At 29.0% G+C, this 24,774-nt stretch overlaps 3 protein-coding genes and 3 non-coding genes across 8 annotated transcripts in view; all 6 read left to right on the forward strand.

Annotated features, from left to right (window-relative positions):
• Positions 1-4,211: 4,211 nt before the first annotated feature.
• LOC115233854 (methyltransferase-like protein 6) lies at positions 4,212-7,947 on the forward strand. 3 transcript variants are annotated; one of them, XM_029804468.1, is made up of 12 exons: positions 4,212-4,324; positions 4,434-4,841; positions 4,929-5,074; positions 5,174-5,317; positions 5,441-5,615; positions 5,884-6,096; positions 6,310-6,375; positions 6,584-6,649; positions 6,858-6,894; positions 7,106-7,177; positions 7,382-7,449; positions 7,637-7,944. In XM_029804468.1, exons 2-5 carry the CDS (start codon positions 4,464-4,466, stop codon positions 5,595-5,597), a joined length of 825 nt encoding a protein of 274 aa, XP_029660328.1. In that variant the 5' UTR covers positions 4,212-4,324; positions 4,434-4,463; the 3' UTR covers positions 5,598-5,615; positions 5,884-6,096; positions 6,310-6,375; positions 6,584-6,649; positions 6,858-6,894; positions 7,106-7,177; positions 7,382-7,449; positions 7,637-7,944. The 3 variants fall into 3 exon arrangements, with proteins under 3 accessions (XP_029660328.1, XP_029660329.1, XP_029660330.1); XM_029804469.1 differs by lacking the exon at positions 6,584-6,649 and having other exon boundaries at positions 7,637-7,947; XM_029804470.1 differs by lacking the exon at positions 6,310-6,375 and having other exon boundaries at positions 7,637-7,947.
• LOC115233944 lies at positions 6,147-6,237 on the forward strand. The gene has a single exon (XR_003883857.1). It is a non-coding gene; the product is annotated as a small nucleolar RNA snR60/Z15/Z230/Z193/J17 (small nucleolar RNA).
• LOC115233945 lies at positions 6,423-6,511 on the forward strand. Its single transcript, XR_003883858.1, has one exon. It is a non-coding gene; the product is annotated as a small nucleolar RNA snR60/Z15/Z230/Z193/J17 (small nucleolar RNA).
• On the forward strand, positions 6,697-6,785 carry LOC115233943. Its single transcript, XR_003883856.1, has one exon. It is a non-coding gene; the product is annotated as a small nucleolar RNA snR60/Z15/Z230/Z193/J17 (small nucleolar RNA).
• Positions 7,948-13,326: 5,379 nt separating the features above from the next.
• LOC115233816 lies at positions 13,327-15,502 on the forward strand. The gene is made up of 2 exons (XM_029804415.1): positions 13,327-13,827; positions 14,774-15,502. The coding sequence occupies exons 1-2, from the start codon at positions 13,813-13,815 to the stop codon at positions 15,032-15,034; spliced, it is 276 nt and encodes a 91-aa protein (XP_029660275.1). The 5' UTR covers positions 13,327-13,812; the 3' UTR covers positions 15,035-15,502.
• Positions 15,503-22,997: 7,495 nt separating this feature from the next.
• LOC115233881 (uncharacterized serine-rich protein C215.13-like) overlaps positions 22,998-24,774 on the forward strand; it is a 2,672-nt gene continuing 895 nt past the window's right edge. Inside the window, 4 exon segments of the mRNA XM_029804505.1 lie at positions 22,998-23,054; positions 23,057-23,128; positions 23,998-24,122; positions 24,124-24,774. Of these exon segments, the coding sequence (XP_029660365.1) occupies positions 22,998-23,054; positions 23,057-23,128; positions 23,998-24,122; positions 24,124-24,774 (905 nt within the window).

Genomic DNA, 24,774 nt, shown 5'->3' on the forward strand with positions numbered 1-24,774 from the left:
TATATATATATGTCTCTGTAGAGATTATTTCCGTACCCCTCTTCTATCAATTTATCTAACTTAATTAAAAAATAATAGTTGATATTTATTTTAATTCTATTCAAAAATATTTTATTCTTTCTCCTTCTTTTCCTCTCTCCTTCTTTAAACAAATCAATGAAATGGTACGTTATTATTTGAAAATGTTGTTTAGATTAAGAAATATAAGCCGTTAATAAAGACGATATAAGGATTAATCAATAATTTATCATAGATAAAAAATTTGATATTTATTAAATTTTAAATTAAAAACACGATTTAATTTTATATAAACTTTATTGTTTCTACTTAATTTTGTCAAACTATTAAGCAGGAAGATGTTATTATCTAGAGAAAAACTTTTTAATGAATGTGAATTAATTATATACGTAGAAGGGAAAAATATTTATTCTATATTTTATGTAAATATTATTTAATAAATATTAAAAATGTGCAATACACACAAAATAACGAAATTGTTCAATTGCCATAAATGGCATTCGTAATTTTCTAACTGCGCATTGGGAAGTTATGTAAAGTAAGCGGTAGTACTTGAAAGAGTGAAGTCACACATGTGGTATTCTCTTCGACACGGCATATTTTTAGACGAGTCTGTTGATCGTTAATCATCATGTACTACTTATTATTTACGTATTTGGACAGTATAACGGTGAAATAATTTATATCCGTCATATTACTTGCTCAACAAATATGTTAACATTGCATTTAGATCAGTGTATAGGTATACATATGTATTAATAATTATTAATATTAACTGCTAATATTAGTAATTAGTAATAAATTTTAACTTGTTATTCAATTTTGCTCTTGTTCTTTCTCTTTCTGTTTTTTTCTTTATGTCGCAATGTATGTCATGAAATTTGGATTTGATATTGTATATTTATGAATGTGAATTTTTCACGACTAATTATAAACGTTATGGAAAGAAAAATATTTATGCCAAATTGATAATAATTGATTATATTTTTAATGCTACATTTTTTAACTACAATGTAATATACGCAACATTTTTGACTTTATATTTATGTAAAATTTGCAAATAGTTAAGATATGTATATATCATATTTTTTTATAGAAAAAGCAAGTTATTATATTTATAAGTGCACAGAATCTTTGCAAACTATTTATATCGATCGACATCTACAAACCAACAAAATTGATTACGTCAGAGATACAATCTTTGTCACCATAAAATAACAATACAATATGCGATGTAATCTATCTATAGCGTGTTTGATTATGAGAAATAATTATCATTTCGTAGACTGTGTAAACTAGTTTCATAATTCGTGGGAAGCATCCACGCAATTGCTCCATAAACAACTGCAGAGATTTTTCTCGTAAAGAATAAGTATAGTCATTAAGTATGTTGACGTGCAATCCATGACATAATACGCGTAATTCGCGAATGTTATCATCTCGGATATTATTGCATATTATATAGGTGCATATATATATTGCATATATATATATATATTGCATATATATATGTATATATATATTAATATGTTAATAATATATATTTATGTAATTCTACACATAGTTTTTTATAGAAAAGCACAGATAATATAATATTAATATTTTAAATTATAAAGTACCAATGGATTAAACAGTTTCTACATCATTAAAGACTCCGTGACTAATCATATTTATTGTTGGCTTACACAAACATACTTCTTTCATTCCCCATGAAGGAGATTCTTTCATCACAGCTGTTGGATATATACTATAAAGGTAACTGAATAAAGGTAACTGAACGTTTTCGCGGATAACAATCCGCCATGGCTAATCTTTGTAATTATTCCCGTGGAAAAAGTTCCAAAAAGGATTTACATCAGTTGTTAAAAGAAATATTAGTGAGATTTGAAACTGCATAAATTGCTGTTAAAACGTAATAATGGGTATCAGTGGCAAGAGAAATTCGCATAATCTCTTGATCACTCTCGTGAGGGTCGCTCAATCTCGTGAGAGCTCTCCCCGGAATGAGGATTGTTTTTACGATTATGTACACCGCACTACTGTGCATAATCATAAACCGCTCGCAGTAGTCCGGATGAAAGCCGATGCGAGAGGCGCGCTTTAGCTATGACGATCCACTAATTAGAGAGATAAATTTTCGAGTAATAACATCGAAATAAAATCATGTATGTTAGCGAATGCATCGCAATTCTGATTACGAAATTGCTGGCTCAGCGGCTTCTAAATACAAATTATTCATGTAATTTGATCTCTCGCTCATCACACATTTTATACAAATTACTGATATTACTAATCATTTATGGATATATAATATCAATATTAAAACAAAATCTTCTTTATATTATATTTTTTAATATTTTTATCTCGACTTTAAAAATAATAAATTAATATTATACAAACTTTGATTATTAGGTATAACCATGTAAAATTTTGATTGCTATGAAATTTTAATTAATATCTGATTTAATCGTTTGTACAACTTTTAATCAATTATTATGATTATATTTAAAAATCTCTTTAAGTTATTAATTTATTATATTTTAAAATAATATAATTAGTACACACAGTAAAGAGAGAAACATATGCATTAAAAATAAACTTACGATATAAAAGAGTTGAAAATCAAAACGATAATGTGTAAAACTACGAGAAAATTTCTTATTTAGTATATTAACAATAAGGTAAATTATATAGTTAACTTGATCTAATTGCTTTACGTCACGATTTAGTGTATGGAAGCGCGATTTTAATTACAGCATTTCTTTATATTCAGAGCAAATGCGGTTATAAAGCGGCCATGAAGGATGGTCGCGTTGAAAACTGCAAAATGACGTTATTCTACGAGGCATTAATGACTGTGAATTGCGAAACGTGTTTCTCATTCCATTCAGGTAATCTATGGTTGTTACCTCCCGCGAAGCTCTCGACAAAATTGTGGTCTGCAATGACCTACATATACTACTCGATCGATTCATTTTTTTTCAACCATGCTCAGTTTACAGATTATGGGTTCTTCATGAATCATAAAATGTATTGAATAATATATACGTGAAACATGTGTGATGATAAAATAAAGATGAGAGATAAAGTGAGATATGATTTATACGCACTTGTGCAGAGGGATTTTGCATCAATATTTATAACAATATATACAATACTTATTAAAACTGTTTTGTTTTTGTTTCACAAAATCACAATGAGAATGTGCAATCTTGTTAACTGAATTTTGGTCACGCCTATCCTCCTTTAATAGTACACTATTGTCTGCCAATGCTACACAGTGACATAAAATATTTGTCCCCTACGAGTTCTGCATGTTAATCGAACAAACGTGTTTGCATGCGGAATATCGACATACGAAAACCATAAAGAGAAACCTAGTTAATTTTGGGATAAGTAATACGTGAAGGAATTTAATCAAATTAATTTAATCGTATTAATCTTCTTAAACCACTATTAAAAGAGAGATTTGCATTAATAATATATTTATAATATATAGAAGATTCTGTATATATTACAACATAGTTTCATTCAAATATAATTTAATTATATATTATTATAAATTTTCTTGCATTTTAATTTTAAAGTAAAATAGACGATCATGTTAAACAAATATATAATATCCATAAAATATTACAAATTAGCTTAATAGTTTTCTCGAAAACTATTAAGAATAGCAAAATAACATGTTTTCTGTTATGTTTTAAATTTTATATTTATGTTAGTGTTCTTTTAAAGAATAAATAAGATATCGCTAGCAAATTTTTCAAAAGACAGAAAGACAACTTCTTTTTTTTTTTAATAAAACCGTGTTTTTTTTATAAATCATTATTTTTGTCATTCTGCACAATTCTGCATAAAAAAATTATAATAAAATCTTCAAAAAATAAATATTATACGAAGAAGAGATATTTATGATATTATCTAGAAATTCCAAAAGAAAATGACAAATTTTTAAAAAGATTTTTAATTTATTACGCGGATTGATAATTTACTTAATATTACAAGTATTCAAATTTCGAGAAAAATTGAGAAAGTGCTATTTACCTTGTGTATGTCGTTAAAATGCTGTTCTCTTCAAATCATGCTCTCTTCTGAAAATATTCTGTTTCTTTGAATTTCGCGCGTAGTAAGTCACGTGTCAGTCACGTGTATTAAGCCACGTGTCATGTTTAGTGTTTCGTGGCAATATCGTACGTGGCGTTGTATGCAAGCTCGTCTCGTGCCTCATGCGTAACGGGTAGCGTAGGTCTCATTCATTTCCTGTGGGCATCTCAACGAGAGAGCATGAATTGGCTCCCGACAAGTAAGTATCTCTCTCTTTTTACCAAACGGAGTATCTCGAAGAATTTTCATAAGATCATGAATATATTTGTGAGCGCCGCGATAAATTCTTTTTTTATTGTTTTAATTAGTTACTTCGGCAGTATATATTCGGAAAACAAATGAGCGAATCAATTGAAAATGGTACATCGAAGTTGGAGCACGTGGTCAAGCGTCTTACTTCGGAAGAAATCGATAGGATAAAAGCGCAAGATTCCCGTTTGGTGTCCGAATTTCGTGCAGATCAACTTGAAAGGGATGCAAAGAAGCATTGGGATTTATTTTACAAGCGTAACGATACTAGATTTTTCAAAGATAGACATTGGACCACGCGAGAGTTTGATGAGTTGCTGGGTTTGGGTGGCAAAGAGAATCAAAATGTCCTCCTCGAAGTGGGCTGCGGTGTCGGGAATTTTGTTTATCCGTTGATAGAGGATAGATTGAAGTTTCGGAGAATATTCGCTTGCGATTTATCCACAAGAGCAATCGAATTATTTAAGGTACATTGAATAGGCCATTGTTGGAAATTAGCGGGAATATTATTGCATTAAATTAGTATGTGTGTGCTAATATTTGTTCTATTATAGAATCATACATTGTTTGATCCAGCTACAATGAAAGCTTTTCAAACAGATATTACATTAGAGAATTGTTTTTCTGAAATTGATTGTCCAGTTGATGTTACAACTCTCATCTTTGTATTATCAGCTATTCATCCTGATAAATTTCACAAGTACGATAAAAAATGCATTAATAATAAAATTATTGTAAGGATCTAATATTGTTAAACGTGCAATTGTATTAATTGCTTGCATTCTTTTGCATTTATTAGAGTTGCTCAAAATATATACAATGCTCTTGATATTGGGGGAATATTACTTTTCCGAGATTACGGATTATACGATATGGCACAATTACGTTTTAAACCTGGACATAAGATCAGTGAGAATCTTTATATGCGGCAAGATGGAACCAGGTAAAATTTTTTATATCATAAAATAAAAAAATTTTTGGGATTTTATTTTACTATATATAATATATAGATTTCTATTTCGTCAAATTAATACATATTAATGACGATATGTTCTTTGGATTTCAGGAGTTATTATTTCTCTGCAGAACAAGTAGCAAATTTATTTGTATCTGCTGGTTTTCAAACATTGAGTTGTAGTTATGTACAGAGACGTACAGTGAATTTAAAGGAAAACATTAATGTTCCGAGAATTTTTGTGCAGGCAAAATTCAAAAAATCTTGAATATATAAGGATGAAATGGTAAGTCTATCTTGATTAACAATTTTGGTAGCTTTAGCTAAATAAACTTCTCAATGATTATATTTTGAAATGTAAAAAAAATTTTATTGTATATTCTAAAGTATTAATAATATATTTATTATACTTGTTATTGATATTTAAATGATGATTAATGATTTATCTGATTTAATGATCGACATTCCTGCAGTACTGATTCTTCTGTTAATAGAGTTCTATTATATATAATTTTTTATTCAAATTTATTTTAATTTTTTAATTTTTTTTGCAGATAATACAATAAATTCAGTAACAATATATTTATGGCAAGCTGTATAAGGCTGTTGAAATGGAGATAATTAAAAGCTTACATGGTTTTTATAAATGGTTATGGCTATTAAATTTTTTATAATATTATTTGACGAAAAATCTGAATTGCCAAACAAGTGTGAATTACGAGTTACAAAAGAAAGTTGATATAACAGAGTCAACATCTAATGTAAAAGTATGTACTTGTGAAAATTTTTAATTACTTTATATATTAATTCATTTTATTCGATATACAATGATGACTAGCATAGTTCAACTGATAAAACTTTGACGACAACATAATATTATAGTCTTTCGTCCCTAACTGACATTTCTAAAATGCATATATTATATTTTGAATCTATCAACGCTTCAAATAATTTAAAGGCAATATTGTTTTATGTTTTAGGAACATCCCAAAACATCAAGTTAAAGTCATGTTAAAAACTGTAAATTTACGACATCTAATGTAAAGGTATATATTTAAATTTTTATTACTATATGTATTAACACATTTTATATGATACATAATGATGACTAGCATAGTTCAACTGATACAACTCTGACGACAACTTAATATTATAGTCTTTCGTCCCTAACTGACATTTCTAAAATGCATATATTATATTTTGAATCTATCAACGCTTCAAATAATTTAAAGGCAATATTGTTTTATGTTTTAGGGACATCTCAAAACATCAAATTAAAGTTATGTTAAAAACTGTAAATTTACGACATCTAATGTAAAGGTATATATTTGAATTTTTATTGCTATATGTATTAACATATTTTATATGATACATAATGATGACTAGCATAGTTCAACTGATACAACTCTGACGACAACTTAATATTATAGTCTTTCGTCCCTAACTGATATTTTTTACATACATATATTATATTTTGAATTTATTGGTCTTCTAAATAATTTAAAGACAATATTATTTTATATTCTAGATATTCAAAACAGCAAATTGAAGCCATATCAAATATTGTAAGTTTATAGAATGTTTTAGATAATATATATTTATTATTTTTCTAAATTTAATATATTTCAATGATGTATAATCAACAATTGATAAATCATGATATAATTACATATTTCGTCACTACCACTGAAGAAGAAATAGCAATTAATATATATGCTTAAAATAATTAAATGATTACAAAAAATCTATATTACTATATATATATATATATTATAGGAAGAACTGTGATTGCGTATGTGTGTGTAGATTCCATATACAGTACAATATTCATATAACCAAAATGATATGGTGAGTTTAAAAAGAAGTTTGTAAAAAAAAAAATCGACATTTTTTATTTTTTTATATATATAAACATATTTCATGATGATTCAACCATCTTTCGCATGAATCGTGATTATTATATTAGCTCTATCTGACACATAATTTTATTATAAATATATTTTTACAGAACTTATAACATTATAGATTATAACTTTTTTTTATTGTTGGTAGGTTTATATTGGAATCTAAAAATAAATATAGAAATTATCTATACATCATCTATACACACATTGTACATGGTAAGTTTAATGTTAATATTAATATTGTACATCATTTATGTAAAAATACTTAATGATGAATTCTCACCATCTTTCGTATGAACTTCCTGATTTTTATTAGTTCTATCTGATATTTAACCCGTTATCAATTTATTATATTTACCGATTTCATAGCATTATAAATCATAAATTATTATATTGTTGGCAGATATGATATTTCGAGTTTTCCGCGTTTCTATCATTAAGTGCAAATGTCGCATAGAAATACTAGATGAAACGATTGAGGGCACGCGAAGAGTAGGGAGAGAACGAGCGGAAGCTGCAAGGCAACAAGAAAATCAATTTTGTGCAATGCAAGTTGAATAAATAATTTACATTGATTCAAGCGCATCTCTCTTTTCATTCCAACTATCTTTTATACATGGATATTGTGGCTATATCGAAGTCTTTTATTATTTAAAATATTAAAGTGTTTTTGTCTTAATCTTATGAATAAAATATGAATATAACTTTGTTATATATTATCTTCATTTTTTCTGATTCTTCAACCTTTATATTGTCCGTATCCTATTCCTCATTCCCTTCATTTATAACAAGATTATTTGATTGTGTTTAAAAATTTTTAATATTGTTTATAAATAATTAATTCTATAAAAAGTTTATTAAAATCTTGATCACCAAACTTAAATTTTTCAACTCTTGTGAATTATGTGCCGTTGTATGTATTTTTAAAATGATCATTTCTGTACGAGTCGCATTCAAAAAATATACAGAACATTTACTTTTCAATATGACAGTCACGGTAGCTATGATAAAATCGATAAATCATTTCATATACGATATTTAATATTTTTTTAGTAATACGTCAAAACCGCATATTTATTATTGCTTTTTAAATTATCACTAAAAAAATTGTGCATTTAATTTGCAGTAGCCTTTTCTAGAAGTATATTATAATGAAGCACATATGTGTGCTCTCTAGCGGTATATATTCAATTTAATTAATTCTGACAGTAATTAATAAATAAATTTTATTTTTATTTTTTATGGGTTTGGGTAAATCAACTAAATATAATTATAAAATTTGCATGAAAGTTGATATTAATTAATATATCTTAGTAGCCAACAGGCAATAAAAAACTGATTATTAACATCAGTTACATTAACTTTTACTGTATAAATTGAGATGTGATATCGTGCAGAAAATTTTATATTGTTTTGTCATACACACACACACACACACACACATAAATTTAAATAAATATTATTAACTAGGTTTAAATTTAGTATTGTCGAATATAACAAGATGTTTTTTTTATTATGCTTAGATAAGAAGTTTGTGTAAAATATATATTATATATACATTATATATTATATTATTCTTTGAAAATATATCAGAACTATGAAAATCTTGTGAATTCACTATGTTTGTGAAACTAGTTTGTCTTAAAATTAAAAATGATTTTTTTTTTAAGAAGATTACAAGCCATTAAAATTATTTAAATAACGTATCGGATCAATAATATTTTATAAGAAACTTCTTTTTTACTTAGAAGTAAAATAACTAACAGCATGCTAAATTTGCGTGTGTTATTTTTTTAAATTTTTATAAAATATATATAATTAAATATAATATAATTAAATATCAAGAGGGATTGCGCACATGTGCATATACGGATGTGTGTGTTGCAGAAATGTATCGATTAATCCGTTAAGAAAATACAGCTAAAATTCACATGTTTAATAATACATTAAATTAATGTAATTTTATTTTATATTTATATTCATACATACATTTGATTCTCGTTTAATCTCGTTTAACTTTGGTTCTCTATTGGCAATATATGTAACTTGCTAAATGTAATTAATTGTATCTGACACATAAATTAATTACCATAGCATATTATACTACGTTCATTTATATAAGTACCATGACATTATTAATAATCCGTTAATAAAATTGATTCAGAAAGCGTGTGTTGAAGTATTAAATTATATCGTAACCTACTAGCGTTTGAATTGGAGATACGGGCAACAATAATCCAAATCGAAATGGTAACAATAATTTTTTACACACACACTCGATGAAGTGCGTGGATATTAACATTTTCGTGTAGCATAGTGGCCTAACGCATTGTATCGCATTTTTTCGTATCTAATTTTTGCTGATATAATTATGCTCTATTTTTAAAATACAAATAATATTTAATAAACTATTAATAAGTAATATTTTGATGTGCAAAAACTGTCGAAGTAAAAGGGATCTACTTTGTGAAACTGAATTCCTAATCTTTGAAATCGGGGAATGGATGTAACACTTCCGACTTCCTTTCCATGCCTTTCTATTTCCAGCATATAAATAGCGATTTGTAATTCACATAAAGGATTCGATCTTTCTAATTCTTCCATGGAATTAATTATAGTCGAATATGATGTAAAAAAATTTGTTTTAACAGATCTTCACATGAGAAATATTAGCATTTTTTATTTTTCTTCTATTTTAGCAAGAGAATTATATTACATTCTTTTTTATAAAATAATATTACACATTTTAAGGACACAATTTCTTTCTTAAAATTTAGAAATTCTATTTTATAAATGGAATATATATATATATATATAAAATTTCACATTTATTATTCATGTATAGTTAATTTTTTACTTAACAATAAATCTAAATTGTTAGGCTAAATCTTTTATGTTAAAATATTTATTGTATTAACGCAATTTTTATATTTACGAGATTGTGAAAAATAGATTATTAACATTTCTTTCGAAATGATATAAATGATTAAATGAAGAATGTATCTTATGAATGATAAATTATGATACATATGGATGAGTTTATTTTATTGTGTCACGATTTATTAGTCATTTGAGCATATTAATTTACGATTTTTAATGTCAAACAGACATTAAGATTGCGAATAAATAATATTAAAGACAGTTTATCACACTAGTGTTAAAACAAAATATTATGAATTATGTATTGAAAAGTGAATTTTGAAGTGTAACTACATTGAAACCTGAGAACAGAGTGGATTGTGTAGTACTTATTAATTAAATAAATTAATACCGTGTTCCAATCAATTGAATAAACTGTCCGCAACTTTGCAGGAGGTTATCATTTTATTTTCGCAATTATTTTGTTTAGTACATAATGATATACATACCGTAACTTATAAATTTACTTTATAATTAATAGTAAAAGATTTATTTCAATTAATAGCAATGAATTAAACAAATTAAAACAATATAGCATCTTTTTATTTATATTGATTATTTTTTAGAATAAGGCAATATAAACCTGTATAATAAAATAAGTAAAATTGATTAAAGAGCCGTACGCCGGGAGGATCTCCATGCTAATAATTCATCTATTAATAAAATAAATAGAAACGTTTTGACACATTGATTTTGGCCATCTTTAGTATTACACTTGAAAAACGCACGCAGTTATTTATGTTACAAATTTACAGATTTCAAACATGTATAAATAGTTACAATCGCAATAATAAAAAAATGAAGATTTATCAAAAGCATAATAAGTTCATCGTTAAATTTCATAATGAAAGAAAGTGTTGTTGTTGCAATCATGTAGTCAATGTGTAAAAGAAACGTAGCTGTGACCGTTAGAAAATATTTGTAATAAGTTGTATGTCATATTTTTGACAAATTAATAAAACTGATGGAAACTGTTGCTTACGTTTTCGGAGGGTAAAAAACTATTATATCTGTAATGTAAATAATTGCGTGCGCTTTCGGAGTGTAACACTGAAGATGGCCAATGTACTGAAACGTTTGTATTCATTATATTAGCACAGAGATCCGGCGTATGGCTCTTTAGTCCATTTTATTTTATTAATTTGAAAATAGAAGAATTTTTTACTAATTTTATTATATTTTTTAATTTTTTATAGAATTGTGTATTCATAAAATTTTTTAAATAAAAATATATATAAATTATAACTTAAAAAAAATTAAAAACTAGCTATGTATCCTCTATCTTACGAAATAATAATATAAATTTTACAAATTATATATAATTGCATCATATTTATTTATTTGCATCATGTAAATATTTTGTTTTATAAATCTGCGACAATAATACGCGTAGATAGAGAACTATGCAAAAATATGAAAATAAAAGTGTATTGACAAAAATTTAGAGAGAAATACGTGAATCTTTTACGATCTAAACCGTTAACAAGTTTATCTTTTTCCTGTTTATAGGAATGTAAAACGCGTAGCGGCGAAGGTGATAAGCGTCTAGTATTAATCGCTATTTTATGCAAACATGTCGTCTTGCTAGCATATAAACTACAATTTTAATAAAATTTAGTGCAATCGACGCCGCAAAAAAAGATACTTTGGTTTTAAAATATTGGGGTCATGAGTCATGAGACTGGCCCATCGTCACGAGTCCGATTTAAAAAATATTGAGAATAGCATTTTTTTCAATATGTGGGCCGACAAATATCCTTGATCTTTTCTGTCAGACGGAAATATTTAATCTATTCTAGGTTGAACAAAACCCAGAATTAGTTATAATATTACGCCGTTGTGAGGTTTATTTTGTGATGAGCTTGATGCTTATATTTTTCCTTAATATAAATAAATTTATATAAAATCTAAATCTTTAAATGTAAAGTATAAGATAATATATTTTTTAACATTGCAACTTCACTAAAAATTATGTTATTATAGAGTTTATGTTTTGGATTACTAATTAATAAGCATAAATGTTTGTAAACGGAAGTCAAAGCGAAACGTATATGTTTGGTAATGCCGATTTCAAACTGAGACAAATTCGTACGTTATGATTAATTAAATTTGTCGATGTGAACTGAATATTTAATTAGCTTTTATGTAAATGCAAATTCAAATAACGATATAACAGAATTCGCAATTTACAATTCCATAGTAAATGTAACAAAATAGACAATGCAACACAGACAACTGCGTTAGGAGTTCAGGAGTTAATAATTCGTCGCGTCCAATAAAATTGCATTCTTTAATAACAATAAAAAAGTTCTATAAATTATTCCTGAAATAACTACAAAACGAAAAACATTTTAGTAAAATTCCCTAGTTTTAGTACGTTTTATTTTGCCAAAGATAATTAAGAAGCCACGATAATTAGAAAACAGTCTATAATAGCATTCCACAAATATTTATTCATTACTGAACAGACGATTAAGTAATGCAAAGTGAACTAGTCACCAGACATCATAAATTAATTTTATTTGATCGAGATTAGTTGTATATTCTATTTTAACTACTTCTGCCAATTATATGTATGTTTTTATGTCGCTATAATCCAAATGAGTCAGTCACAGAACCGGTATAATAACAGAATTATATTTGTAACACACTAATTAGATTTCTCTCTGTTGAATATTATTTATGTATTATGGTAATTTTACTTTTTGTTTTTCGTCTTGATACAATAATTATCAGTACTCGAACAAAATGGTATAATTACATACAATTATTATTATAATTATAAATAATTATATATATTGTGATTAATAAAAGTAAATAGAGAGCACAAGTGAATAATTTTAATTTTTGTATATTTAGAGATATATGTATAAAGATTTCTAATAACCTTGTAATATTTTAAATATATGATTTTTGATATTTTATCAGTTGCAATACATTCTTAATAATCATTTACGAGAAGTTTTACTGCAATTCAATTTAATTTTTGAATCAATTTATTGATATAACTGTAAATATGATAATTGTAAATATATGTTTAAAGATATTTTTAATATTTATTTATTTTATTAGGCGATTTTCTAAATAAGAGATCAAGTCTAAGACTTTGCATTACTTTTTCTTTATTTTGCACCTTGACTGCATGCTAGGTAACAATTAATCTGCGCGTCGAAGTTCACTGAGTTCGTATTTTAGAGACAAGTACGTAATACGTGCAGTAATAATTATGCTAGCGTTATAAAACACTTTCCTCCGTGTTTGGCAGATTGCCAAGGTCCCTTGCCTCACCCAAGTTCCATCCATCCAAGGTGCACGAATACATCGCGGAATACGGGATGTCTTGGCGAACCTCTACGATGTCTATACGACGACGACAACAGCAACACACACCCACAGATTATTTATGAGAAAAAAAGGCGTGTACGATATGCGCCGTATAACAACCCCCATGCAACGGCTCGCAGGACACGCAATATGCAACACGCACACACGCAACTGCATACGTCCTCGTGCATTGATCAATCGGGTTAGTGACGCGTATAGATAGAACGCATATGAATCGTCGGGTATATAAGCAATCCGCCGAAAAGCAGAGGCATCATTCAGTTACTGTTCATCAACAGCTGATCTTTCCTACGATTCAAAGAAATCCAATCAACTATGAAGTGCTTTGTTGTAAGTATTCCGATAGATCTCTGGTATTTACGCATTTGCTGATATTGCTATTGAATGAAGCAAACGTTAAGATATCGATAAAATTTTTGCGAATTTATCGTCTTGTACATGTGTGCGTGATTTATCGAGTCTATGCATTCGTGCGTTATATGAAATGTTCAGATTTTCACTGATAATTCACTAACTGATCGTCGTGATTAGCCTAATCACCACATTACCGCAATTATCTGTAAATCTATCGATTTGATGCACATTCCAATTTTAGATTAAATCTTGGTATTTATGTTTCTATGATATTGTAATATTCCCACATTATTAATAATAATTAATTATCATTGGTTTATTTTTCTTTACAACTTTGCGATTCGAAAAGGGTCTCTGCAACATCTATTTTGATATTTGCAGCTTATATAAATGTTTATATGTGATGTGTATAAATTGTTCATATTTAAAGTTTTTTAAAATATTTTCAGATTTTTATGATTGCGAATTGTATTTCCCCTTAATTTTACATTTTAATTTATTTAGCATAAATATATATATTTACATATTATTTAAATATATTTACACATTTACTTTACTCATGAAAGCATTTATTGCAAATATCAATTAATCATAAAATCTTATCTCTGTTTCATGCGTTCTACAACATTATACGTTTTTATGTCATATTATATTAATTGCAAAATAGCTTTAAATCATATGGGGAGCATACATTTATATAAAATGTTATATATACATATATATATATTTTTTTAAACACATAAACACATATTATAATAAATAAATTTTATTTAAAAATATTCATTATTTTGGGATTTATAAGGATATGTATAGATATATAAGAATATATAGAAAATTAATAACATTTGATTTTATATGTCACACTCTATATCACACGAATTCGATAAAATCAGCTGTGGATTGATTAAAGTTTACTTTTCAGGCTGTTCTTCTTTTGGCTCTGTTTGCCATCGTCATGGCGGTGGAACAGACGCCCGAAGACACAAAGGTAGCCGTTGAGAAGGAGACGCAGGCCGCCGATGTCATTAGAGACAAGAGAGGCTTCGTGGTAGGCAGCTACGCACCAGTCTCATATGCAGCACAATATGCATACAGCAGTTACAACTTGCCGTACGCGTACTCCGCATACACCTATCCTTATTACCGTTACCCTTACTACAATGCTCCCTACTACGTAGTTTAAAACGCGATGACACGCGATCAACACACAGGATGGATCATGGAAAATTTTGCTCAAATTGTCTATAAATTCGCTCAATCTCTAATCGTCCCTGAAATTCTTGGTAATCATGAACGTGAGAGTGCGAGGTTGAGTTCTTTGACTACCGATAATTTTAATCATTGTATTCATTGTAATAATAAAATAACGCTAAGTATGTAAAAAAAGTGATTCTTCTTTGGCGATCTGTACGAATTCTGTTCCTCCTATGCAATTTTCCTTTTTTTTTCCTTTCTGTGCAAGTTTGCTTTCTGCGAACTTTAAAAACGAAATTATACTTGGGCAATTATACTAAAGCATTATCAAATTGCTTCTAACGGAATACTAACAAAATAATTTTAATATAATATTATTGTTTCTCAAATAATAATTATCGGTTACCAATAGCATTTATTTTATTTCAATAAAATTATAAAAATGATAAATGATAGACTATATTGCTTTACAATTCATAAGAAAATGTAATAATTTATAATTTTTGTATATTTATATAATTGAATAAATACAGATTTATAATGTATTAGTTCTTTAAAACATAGTAATTTTTTAAATTTTGACTTTTAAAATGATATTTTCAAGATGATATCTAATAATCATTAGCTATTAAATTGCAAATTATTATAACTTGCAAAAGTAAGATGATAATTTATGACAATTTATTATAATGTTGATCTTAGCAAAATATTACGCAGTTTATTTAGAATACACTGCCCTTAAGCTATCAAAAGAGTTTATTGAAGGGATAATTTGCTTATTTTACATGCATAAGATACATTACGAGATAAACTGTCTGCAATGTAAATGCGGTGAATAATTGACAGGAAAGCATTACAAATTTTAATGACTATAAAAGCGCATTAATTTGATTGGAATTTATGTAACCGCAGATCGCGCATATATCCGGTGTACAAATATCATTTTCACAGTCAGAATCGGCGAGTTCATCGCGCATACATTTGCTCTTTCATGTTTAATATGGATGCATAATGTATTCTCTCGGATTGCAGTGAGGATTTTCAGATATTCATGCAGGAAGACATTGAGCGAAAACGATTGACACTATTAAGTTGCTACTTGCGACAAAATGAGTTGACGCTCGTAAACGCGTGTGCACATAAATGGGGTTGCATTAGTGTCGTCGTGCTTCACTACCAGCCGTGGACATTGACATTAGTTTCACTAATGCGACATACCTGTGAATTCCATTACAGTGTCTGGTACAAAGGTAGTAGGAAATCACAAACGCAAGTAATGCAGTCTCTTTGAGTAAATCTGTGTAATATATAGAAAACGAAGCAGTCTCTTTTAATAGATATTAATTAATGCATGCTTTATATTATTTACTGTAATTATAGTATATATCCGGAAACATTTGCATAATTTGGATTTATGATAACAAGAATTATTATTGTTTTAATTTTACAGAGAGAATAAGTCGTAAAATATAAAATACAAATTTTGTATTACATTCTTAGAAGAACTAATACGATTACATGAAAAGGATTATAAATTTGAATATAAATTTCAAAGCAAAACATGATGAAATTTTTTAGTTTTATTAAATTATGTTGATTGCTTTTGTAAATTAGCGTTAAATAAATAAATTATAATTATTTTTTAAAATAACGTTTTATTTAAACAAAATACTATTTAAATATATAGTGTTAATTATAGTAAAAATTATAATAAAAATTATAGTAAACATAGTAATAACTTATTTTTTTAATAATTTGCAAAATAGTCCATCATTATCTGTTTTATACAAAGTTTTGATCAATGTTGAAAAACCGTCCAAAACGTGTGAAATATTAATCTTTTATAGCGCTATTACCACATTATTTCATGTATTTGCTCGTTTTGATGTATAATTAAGTCACGCTCCACTTCCACATGTGTCTATTTACGAATTCCATCATCGAAGAAGGACACGTGAGCGATGAGTGAATGATACGCCCGACGTTATTCAATTTTCGATTTCGAGTTTTACGCCATTATACTACAATTCGCATAACACTGCAAGCATCCCCAATACATATGTTAAAAAGGCGTCGACGTTTCGGGCGTTCGGATGTTCGTATGCGAATTCTGATTTACGCGTAATCGCACGTTACACAATACGAATATATCCCTATAAATGAGCGCTTATTCCGTATTCTCCGAGACCGGAGACTACGCTCACCTTTGCGACTTTCACTGGGAGACCCGGAGAGGAGCCGGACAAGCGTGACGAGAATCCCGTATAGACGAGTCCGCTGTGTTTTCACGCGATAATGCGGCACTTATCACGACCTCGTCGGAAGTTCACGATGACACTCGTTTCCTTTATCGCCTCGCATTTCTCTATTGATGACGTAATTAGGGTTTAGACACAATTAAAAGATAGAGGTATGATTAATGCAAGTTTCGACTTTTTTATTCATTCTTATATGTATTATATTTTACCGCAGTAGCAAAGAAAAGATTTTGCAAACGTCTCTTCATCTCATGACGAAACGCGACCCTTGCAGCGCTAAGTCGCGTTTGTAGCATTTATTAAAAGCAAGTATTACAATTTGAATAATTAAATAATTCTATAATTCTATAATTCTATACAATTTTATAATTTTATAATTCTATAATTCTATAGTTCTATAATTCTATAAATCTAGAATTCTATAATATAATATTTTAATCTTTTCAGTTATTACAATATAATTTTAATATTATATAACATCTTTACTTAAAATTAGTAACATACAAAATTGATTCTATTTCGCGATTTTATTCGCATTTTGTGGTTGTTACTCGACACATGCTATCAAGAATAACGGATTTTAGTAAGCGGCCGCAAAATTTCGATTATGGGATTGCTCCGATTATACGATGTACTTTGTATCGATATGTATAACATCACAAATTCGTAACAGTATTGCTTAAGTTCGGTCGATGAAAGCCAGTAAGAAAGTTTATTGTAATTCGTGAATGGTCGCGACCCGATTGTATTTATACATGTGCAGGTATGGCCGTAGTCTTAGTCAGTACGGACCTGTCCATCCTCGAACAAATTAGTTTCGTGCTGTCTAATTCAATGTCAAGATCCCATGCAAAGTAACGCAGTCTTTAAAAAGATAGTTGGAGTGCAGTGTTATGTGCGATAAGAATTATTTGAGTTTGAAAATGCGACACGTTCTGGTAAGTATGCAACATTAAAGCTTATTCATCAAATCAGAATATTATGTCCATCCACAGATTTATCTGTACTATTACACGAAATTATATTATACATTAAAACTTAGAGATTTTTGATATTTATACATAAAACTTTATTACATTTATAATTATATGTATGAATCTTCTATAAATTTTTGTGAGTTATATAATATTTTATAAATTTTGTCAGTTATATATACAATATTTTAAATAAAGAAATCAACTTGCAATAAATAATATATAAAAATATATAAATTATTATTCTACATTAATTATTTATATTTAATAAGAATAACGACTAATATAAATATTTTCAGTTTCTATTTTAAATACAATATTTTTTCTCCATATATGACACATATGTTAAGAAATTGCGTAGGGCCAGGTAAGCCCTAGATTCAAGCGTTTTTATAATGCTAGAATAACGTTAACCGCACGCAACCGCGATGTTTATTCTATATAGTCGCAATGGAATGGAAAGTTGAGAAAATGGATTACCGCCACTTCCGGCCCAGAACACTGATCTATACAAAGAGACTCTCACTCGTAGTCGTGACCATCGTTCGTGGTCGCGCACGGACCATCGCCACGTCACTCGATTCTGACCTCAAAAGTCGTTCGATAATTCTAGCCACGATTAACGTAGCCGGATTATCTGAGCAATCTTATCATGCATAATATATCGCTGTTTGCAAGTATACAATTCTTCCAGATGATTTCGTAATCATTGGGCTCATTCTTACTAGACAAGAAAGGGAAGATACATCGAGAATGAGCCGCTAATGTATTAACCCAATTTATAAATCGAAATCTAGAGATCTAAACGAGATCCATAAATAAACAAAATTTATTTAAAAACTGTTAATATTACTCACTTCTTGCAAGCAAAGATTGCTTCTTTTCCTTGTTAAATTCAATAATTAAATTGCTTTCGATTGCTAAGATTTTTAAAATCAAAGTAATAAGATAAGTGTACATGTTACTTTCCATTATTAATTTATTTACGATGAGTTGAATATTTTTATCAGAAACAAGTAATTAAATTTATAGATTCCAAGAAAGATTTAAAAAATAATCAAATTGATTTGCAAATCAAGATTTATATAATATCTCATTACAAGTGATAGTGTTTATTTATTTTTGCCTTAATGACAGAAATGCATTAATATATTCATTAAGCAGTATTAAGTGCAACGGCAACCAAAAACATAAAATCTAAAATGATATGTTTTCTTTTATCGATTGCTTTTATTTGTAGAATATGTATGTTGCATTTTTTTTAGTTGTGTTAATGTTTGTTAGTAGAAAGCAAGATCTTCCAAGAAAGAAGATGAAATCGTTACGATTCTGATAGAAAGACTTATATAAAGCCTTCGCAAAGTAATTCAAGGGTTTTAAAAGCACAACTTGTGTGACCCTGTCGAGCTGCCTTGTCGCAATTGCTTCTCAAACCTGTCATCAACTCACTTTCCGCAAGTGACCCATATTTTACTGTCCGGTTTTCGTTTTATTCTGGTGCACTTTTATCGTTTTACTCCAAACTCGCTCGGTCAGGATTTCTCAAATGTGCTCTCTGAATCTTATCTAAGAAATCCTATATCCTACTTCTCACCGAGTAAATTGCTCTCATTTGCAAATTTAACATTTTTTACGTTTTTTCGTAGTTATAAATATTTTTTAATAATATAAATGGTTAAATCTTAGTTGTCGTTTAAAATAATTCGAGAGATAAAGAAATAAGATGTAATGAGAAAATTTATATATGTAAAGAGGAAACTGCATATACGTAGAAAGTTAAAGATCGAAAAAGCGAGAGAATTAACAAATTTGAAAAAGGACTGGAAAACAAAAAGCCAAAGATGTTGCAAGTTATATAATAGTAATCAAATGAGAAAGGAAGAGCGATTTTAAGTCAATATCTTTTATTCAAAACCATGTACGTGAAGCACGGTAATCAATTGTCGACATTGGCATAATTCCAAGTAGTGTTGCGATTCTAACTGGTTCTCTTGATGAATGACAGAATCAGTTCTTACTGACACGTTTATCTTCTTTAATAATATATTAACATGATATGTTTGAACATTTCCTTCTTAGCGTCAAGATGCGAAGGATGATATCTGAGGATTTATTAGTACACTTCGTTTCAATGCGTGTTTTGCTCAATAATACTTTTACTTTGATCAAGATATTAACAAAGTGACAGATACATTATTCGCAACACACAAAAGCTGTGATAACATCTTACATTTAAAGATATCCTGTGTTATGCACTGCATAACTATACATACTTAAACAATATAACTAATAAAGCTATCTACATCGATAAGATTTATCAGCGATGGTTATAAAATTAATATTGATAGCGTATTTACAAATGAATATGTTAATAAGTTTACATAAGCGCGTAGAATATTATTTGTAATACTGTAACACTTTACAAATATTCTTAAGCTTTTGATATTATTTAGTTAGTTGCAAATACAATGAGTTGCTATAAACTTATATATATATATATATATATATTCTTTTTTTATTTATTTATTTATATCAAAATTATGTAAAAAGTGGCATAAAAATAAAAATTGTATAAATTTCAAATATTTTATTGTGTCAAAAACTGGTAATTATAAAATAATATTTCTTTATCTTTTTTTATCTTTTATTTTTCTTTCACTTCTATTTCTCTGTCTTGGAAATAAATCGCGACTGTCATCTTTCTTAAGACTAATTCGTCGCCTTTTAAATTGGACAATACTGCAAACACAACATGCTCTTTCTTTATCTCACGAGTGAAAGTGAAATGATGTCAATCAAACGTTTTCAATTACTACAGTTTGGTATGTTGGGAGGAGACAAATAGGCGCTATAAATTCTCGGAGAACGCGATTATCTTTTTATGGCTACATTTTATTCCTATGGTTACTCTCTTTATTCTCGAAGAACAATTACTTTCCTATGACTTTATTTCTACCAGATATGTTTATTATGTGAAGAAATCAAAACGAGAAACACTATGTAGCAGCTTTTTCGTTTATTTCTAAGTGCATTTCACTTTTTAATGTCCATCGGCTTTCAACAAGTGGCGAAATTTTTTTTTTTTATTCACGAACTGAAAACATTTGTATCAAGCATTCTTTTCTTACATATCTGATCTTAATTCAGATGAACTAAGAGACTATAATTTACGTAAAAGACGGATAAACACATAAGCATAATACATATTTAATGTTACAATATTTGTATTCTATACTTCTACATTTTATATTAAAAATATAAATTCTAGATTAGTTGAAACTGAAAATAGTATTTCTAGATGTAATGAAAAGTGTAGTTTCCTTAGATATTTTTTTAAAAACAATGTAGGACATTGAAATTTTATAAAATATTTTACTTTGTTTCATTTGAAAAGGCATGTTTAAAACTCGATTAATTTTTGCGCTTAAGAATGAAACCATCTGGTTTAATCTGATTTTTGTATGTGCAATAAGAAAACATGCAAGTGTGAATTAGTCTCTTAAAATTGAGGTTTAACAAAAAGACGTTTGTTATAAAATACGTATAATAAGCGTGTTCTTTTCACGCGACAAATATTTGGTTAACAATTCTTTTTATCAGTGTTGAGACGAGCTGTGAGTGAAAAATATCACACAAATTTCAGTATATTTCAATGCATGGAAAGCATTTCTTTAAGACACAGTGAATAATCTCGGAAGTATATCCGGACATACTCTTTCGGTGTACTGAAATAATAAATTTTTGAAAAGTTATGATTATATAAGTAAATTCATTTTACTTTCTTTTCGCATGTATAATTGGTACCAAGATAGTTTCCGTATGCAGCCATGCGTCTCAGTGATGTTTAAATCGGAATTGCGATCTAATTCGTGATACCTAATGAACAAGACTTTTTTCGTTAGAGCTTTTAAATCAAGAGTAAAAAATATAAAATGCATTAAGAATCTTGTCGCGAGTGGAAAATATAATTACGTTTTTTCTGATGCGTGACGAGCTAGTGTTCCTTTGTATAAGTGATTACTTGTATAAGTGAATTAATTACACTGAGCAACAAAATAAAATAATGTGGTTTGATATGGCATACCAACGTGATAACGATTATTGCGTTGAAATTAAATTACTGGTTCTGCGAGAATGTAGTAATTAAAAAATATTTAATATATCATATTACAAGTTAATCTACTGAAATTTTCTTGATTTATGAATATTTCACGATATCGCTCAATATGATCACTAGGAGGATATCTTTCCGGATGTGTGAAAAAGCAAAGAAACCTTAATTGAGAATATCCTGAACATGTGCGGAAGGTAATTGACCTTCCTTACACACTTTCTCGAAACGCTTTGCGAACAAAGGCAATAAGGCGAGGACAAAATTTCGCTCTATTACGAGAGGGAAGCGATAAATCTTTTTCCGATTGACTTTATGTTCGCGCGACTGGCATTGTTTGTCTTTTTTTCCTCTTTCAAACGGATTGTTGACTTCCTCGAGAGGATGTTGTTGTTTCTTATGTTTAACGAGAGAAAAAACTGCGATAGAAATCAATGTATCGGTCCGCTATTATCGCAAATAGAATTCGATTTGTAAAACACTCGTTATACCAGCTGACCGCTATCAGTGCCCCGACGACGCGAGGCGACGAGACGCTGCACCCGGTATATTAGCGCGGGGAGACTTACCTTCACCTAGACCTTTCTTTCACCGTGTGAGAGGGGATTCATGTATAAAGGCTTTCTTCTTGGTAGCAATGGCATCAGAAACCGCGATATCACACTCAACCACTCGACTGTCACCCGATTGCGAGAAATACTAACGAGAGTAATCCCATTCCGGCAAGCATGCGGTCAATTGTAAGTGCCACAAAAAATTTTTCTTCGTAATTCTTTTAATTTTTAATTGTATCTATATCGATTATTTGTGCCTTTATGTGTCTTGTGCATATTATGCATGCAAATATTCTTATACAGGATGTGTTAAAGATATTTCGATAATGGTCGAGATTGTTGCAACTCTTCTTTTTTTTGCAGAGATTTAGATCGTTGTTTAATTACGAAGTTATTTCAAATATAACAGCTATAAAATTTTTAAAAGATTAATAACTAATATAATAATATTTATATGCAATATTATAATTAATATATAATACTTATAACAATAATCTCTGTATATGCAATATTATAATTAATATATAATACTTATAATAATAATCTCTGTATTAAATTTCTATTAAAGAAAAATCTATTTTAAGATATAATTCTCCATTTTACAATGTAAATATTATGATTATCATTTATATATTATTTTATTATTATCAAATATTACAGATATTAGCAAAGTAATAATTACGTTAATTTAATACATTTAAATTTCTATTTTATAGAGCAGAACAGTTTAAATCAAAATTAAATATTACAGAGTGCAATTAAAATAATATACTAAATGTTAATGTACAATTAAATATGCAATTAAAATGATGTACTAAAAGTTGAAATTAAAAAATATTAACCAATTAATATTCTTATATACTTGGCTGGCAAAATTATGCATCTATCTCTTGCTTAATTAATATAATCGCTCATAGCTTAAGCAATCTAATTATAAATCAGATTACCGACTAATAATATTGTATTCCACTTTCACATAAACCGATTAAGCCGACGAAAGTGGGCCATCCCTAGAAAGTGAAGAAGTAACGATAATATTAATTTTATTTGCGTAGGTGTTTCTGGGGCTGGCGGTTCTTGTCTGTGGCAGTGAAAATTCGCGATATCAGTTTCGAGTGCCGCCAAATAAACGCGGCCTTTCACTGACTTTTCCATCGCATGGATCTTCTTCCTACTCGGCACACCACCTCGGTGAGTTCCGGTTATAATCTAGGAGGATCATCCGGTGGTTTCTCCCTTGGACATGCTGGACTGAGCTTAGGCGGTTCCATCGGTCATGGAATCGCATATTCTCAACCTTCAACCGGCGGCTTCGGATCTGGATATGTTTCTTCTGGACTAGACCATAACTCGTTGAGTCTTCAGAGTGCCTCCCTGAACGGACATTCAGCTCAGAGCACGTACTCCGTGCCCAGCATAACCAGCATCGGTTTAGGAAGTGGTGGAGGAAGCAATCTCATCTCGTCGAAAACTGGCCCCGTCACTTTTGGATCCCAGAGCGGCAGTGACGCCGCGAGCAGTTCGTATTCCGGCTCCGGTTCGTATTCCTCTGCGCCAGTTTACGCTACCGCAGCTCAAGGGCTCTCGGCTTACAACAACGGGGGATCCACCGTTCCCGTTGTACTGGGATCGTCACATGGCTCCTCATCAAGCTACAGTCTTCCTCAATCTATTTCCTCGAATTCTTTACACTCCGTGACTGGCGGCTTAATTATCGCCAGCGGCTCGCACGATGGTTCCTCCAGCTACAGCCTCCCAGCATCTAAACCCTCTTATGGCATCTCTGCTCTTAGTAGTTCTTCCGGCTCTCATGGAGCATCCCCTACGTATTC

The sequence above is a fragment of the Formica exsecta genome, unplaced genomic scaffold (genome assembly GCF_003651465.1).
Source record: "Formica exsecta isolate Colony F162 unplaced genomic scaffold, ASM365146v1 scaffold191, whole genome shotgun sequence".
NCBI lineage: Eukaryota > Metazoa > Arthropoda > Insecta > Hymenoptera > Formicidae > Formica > Formica exsecta.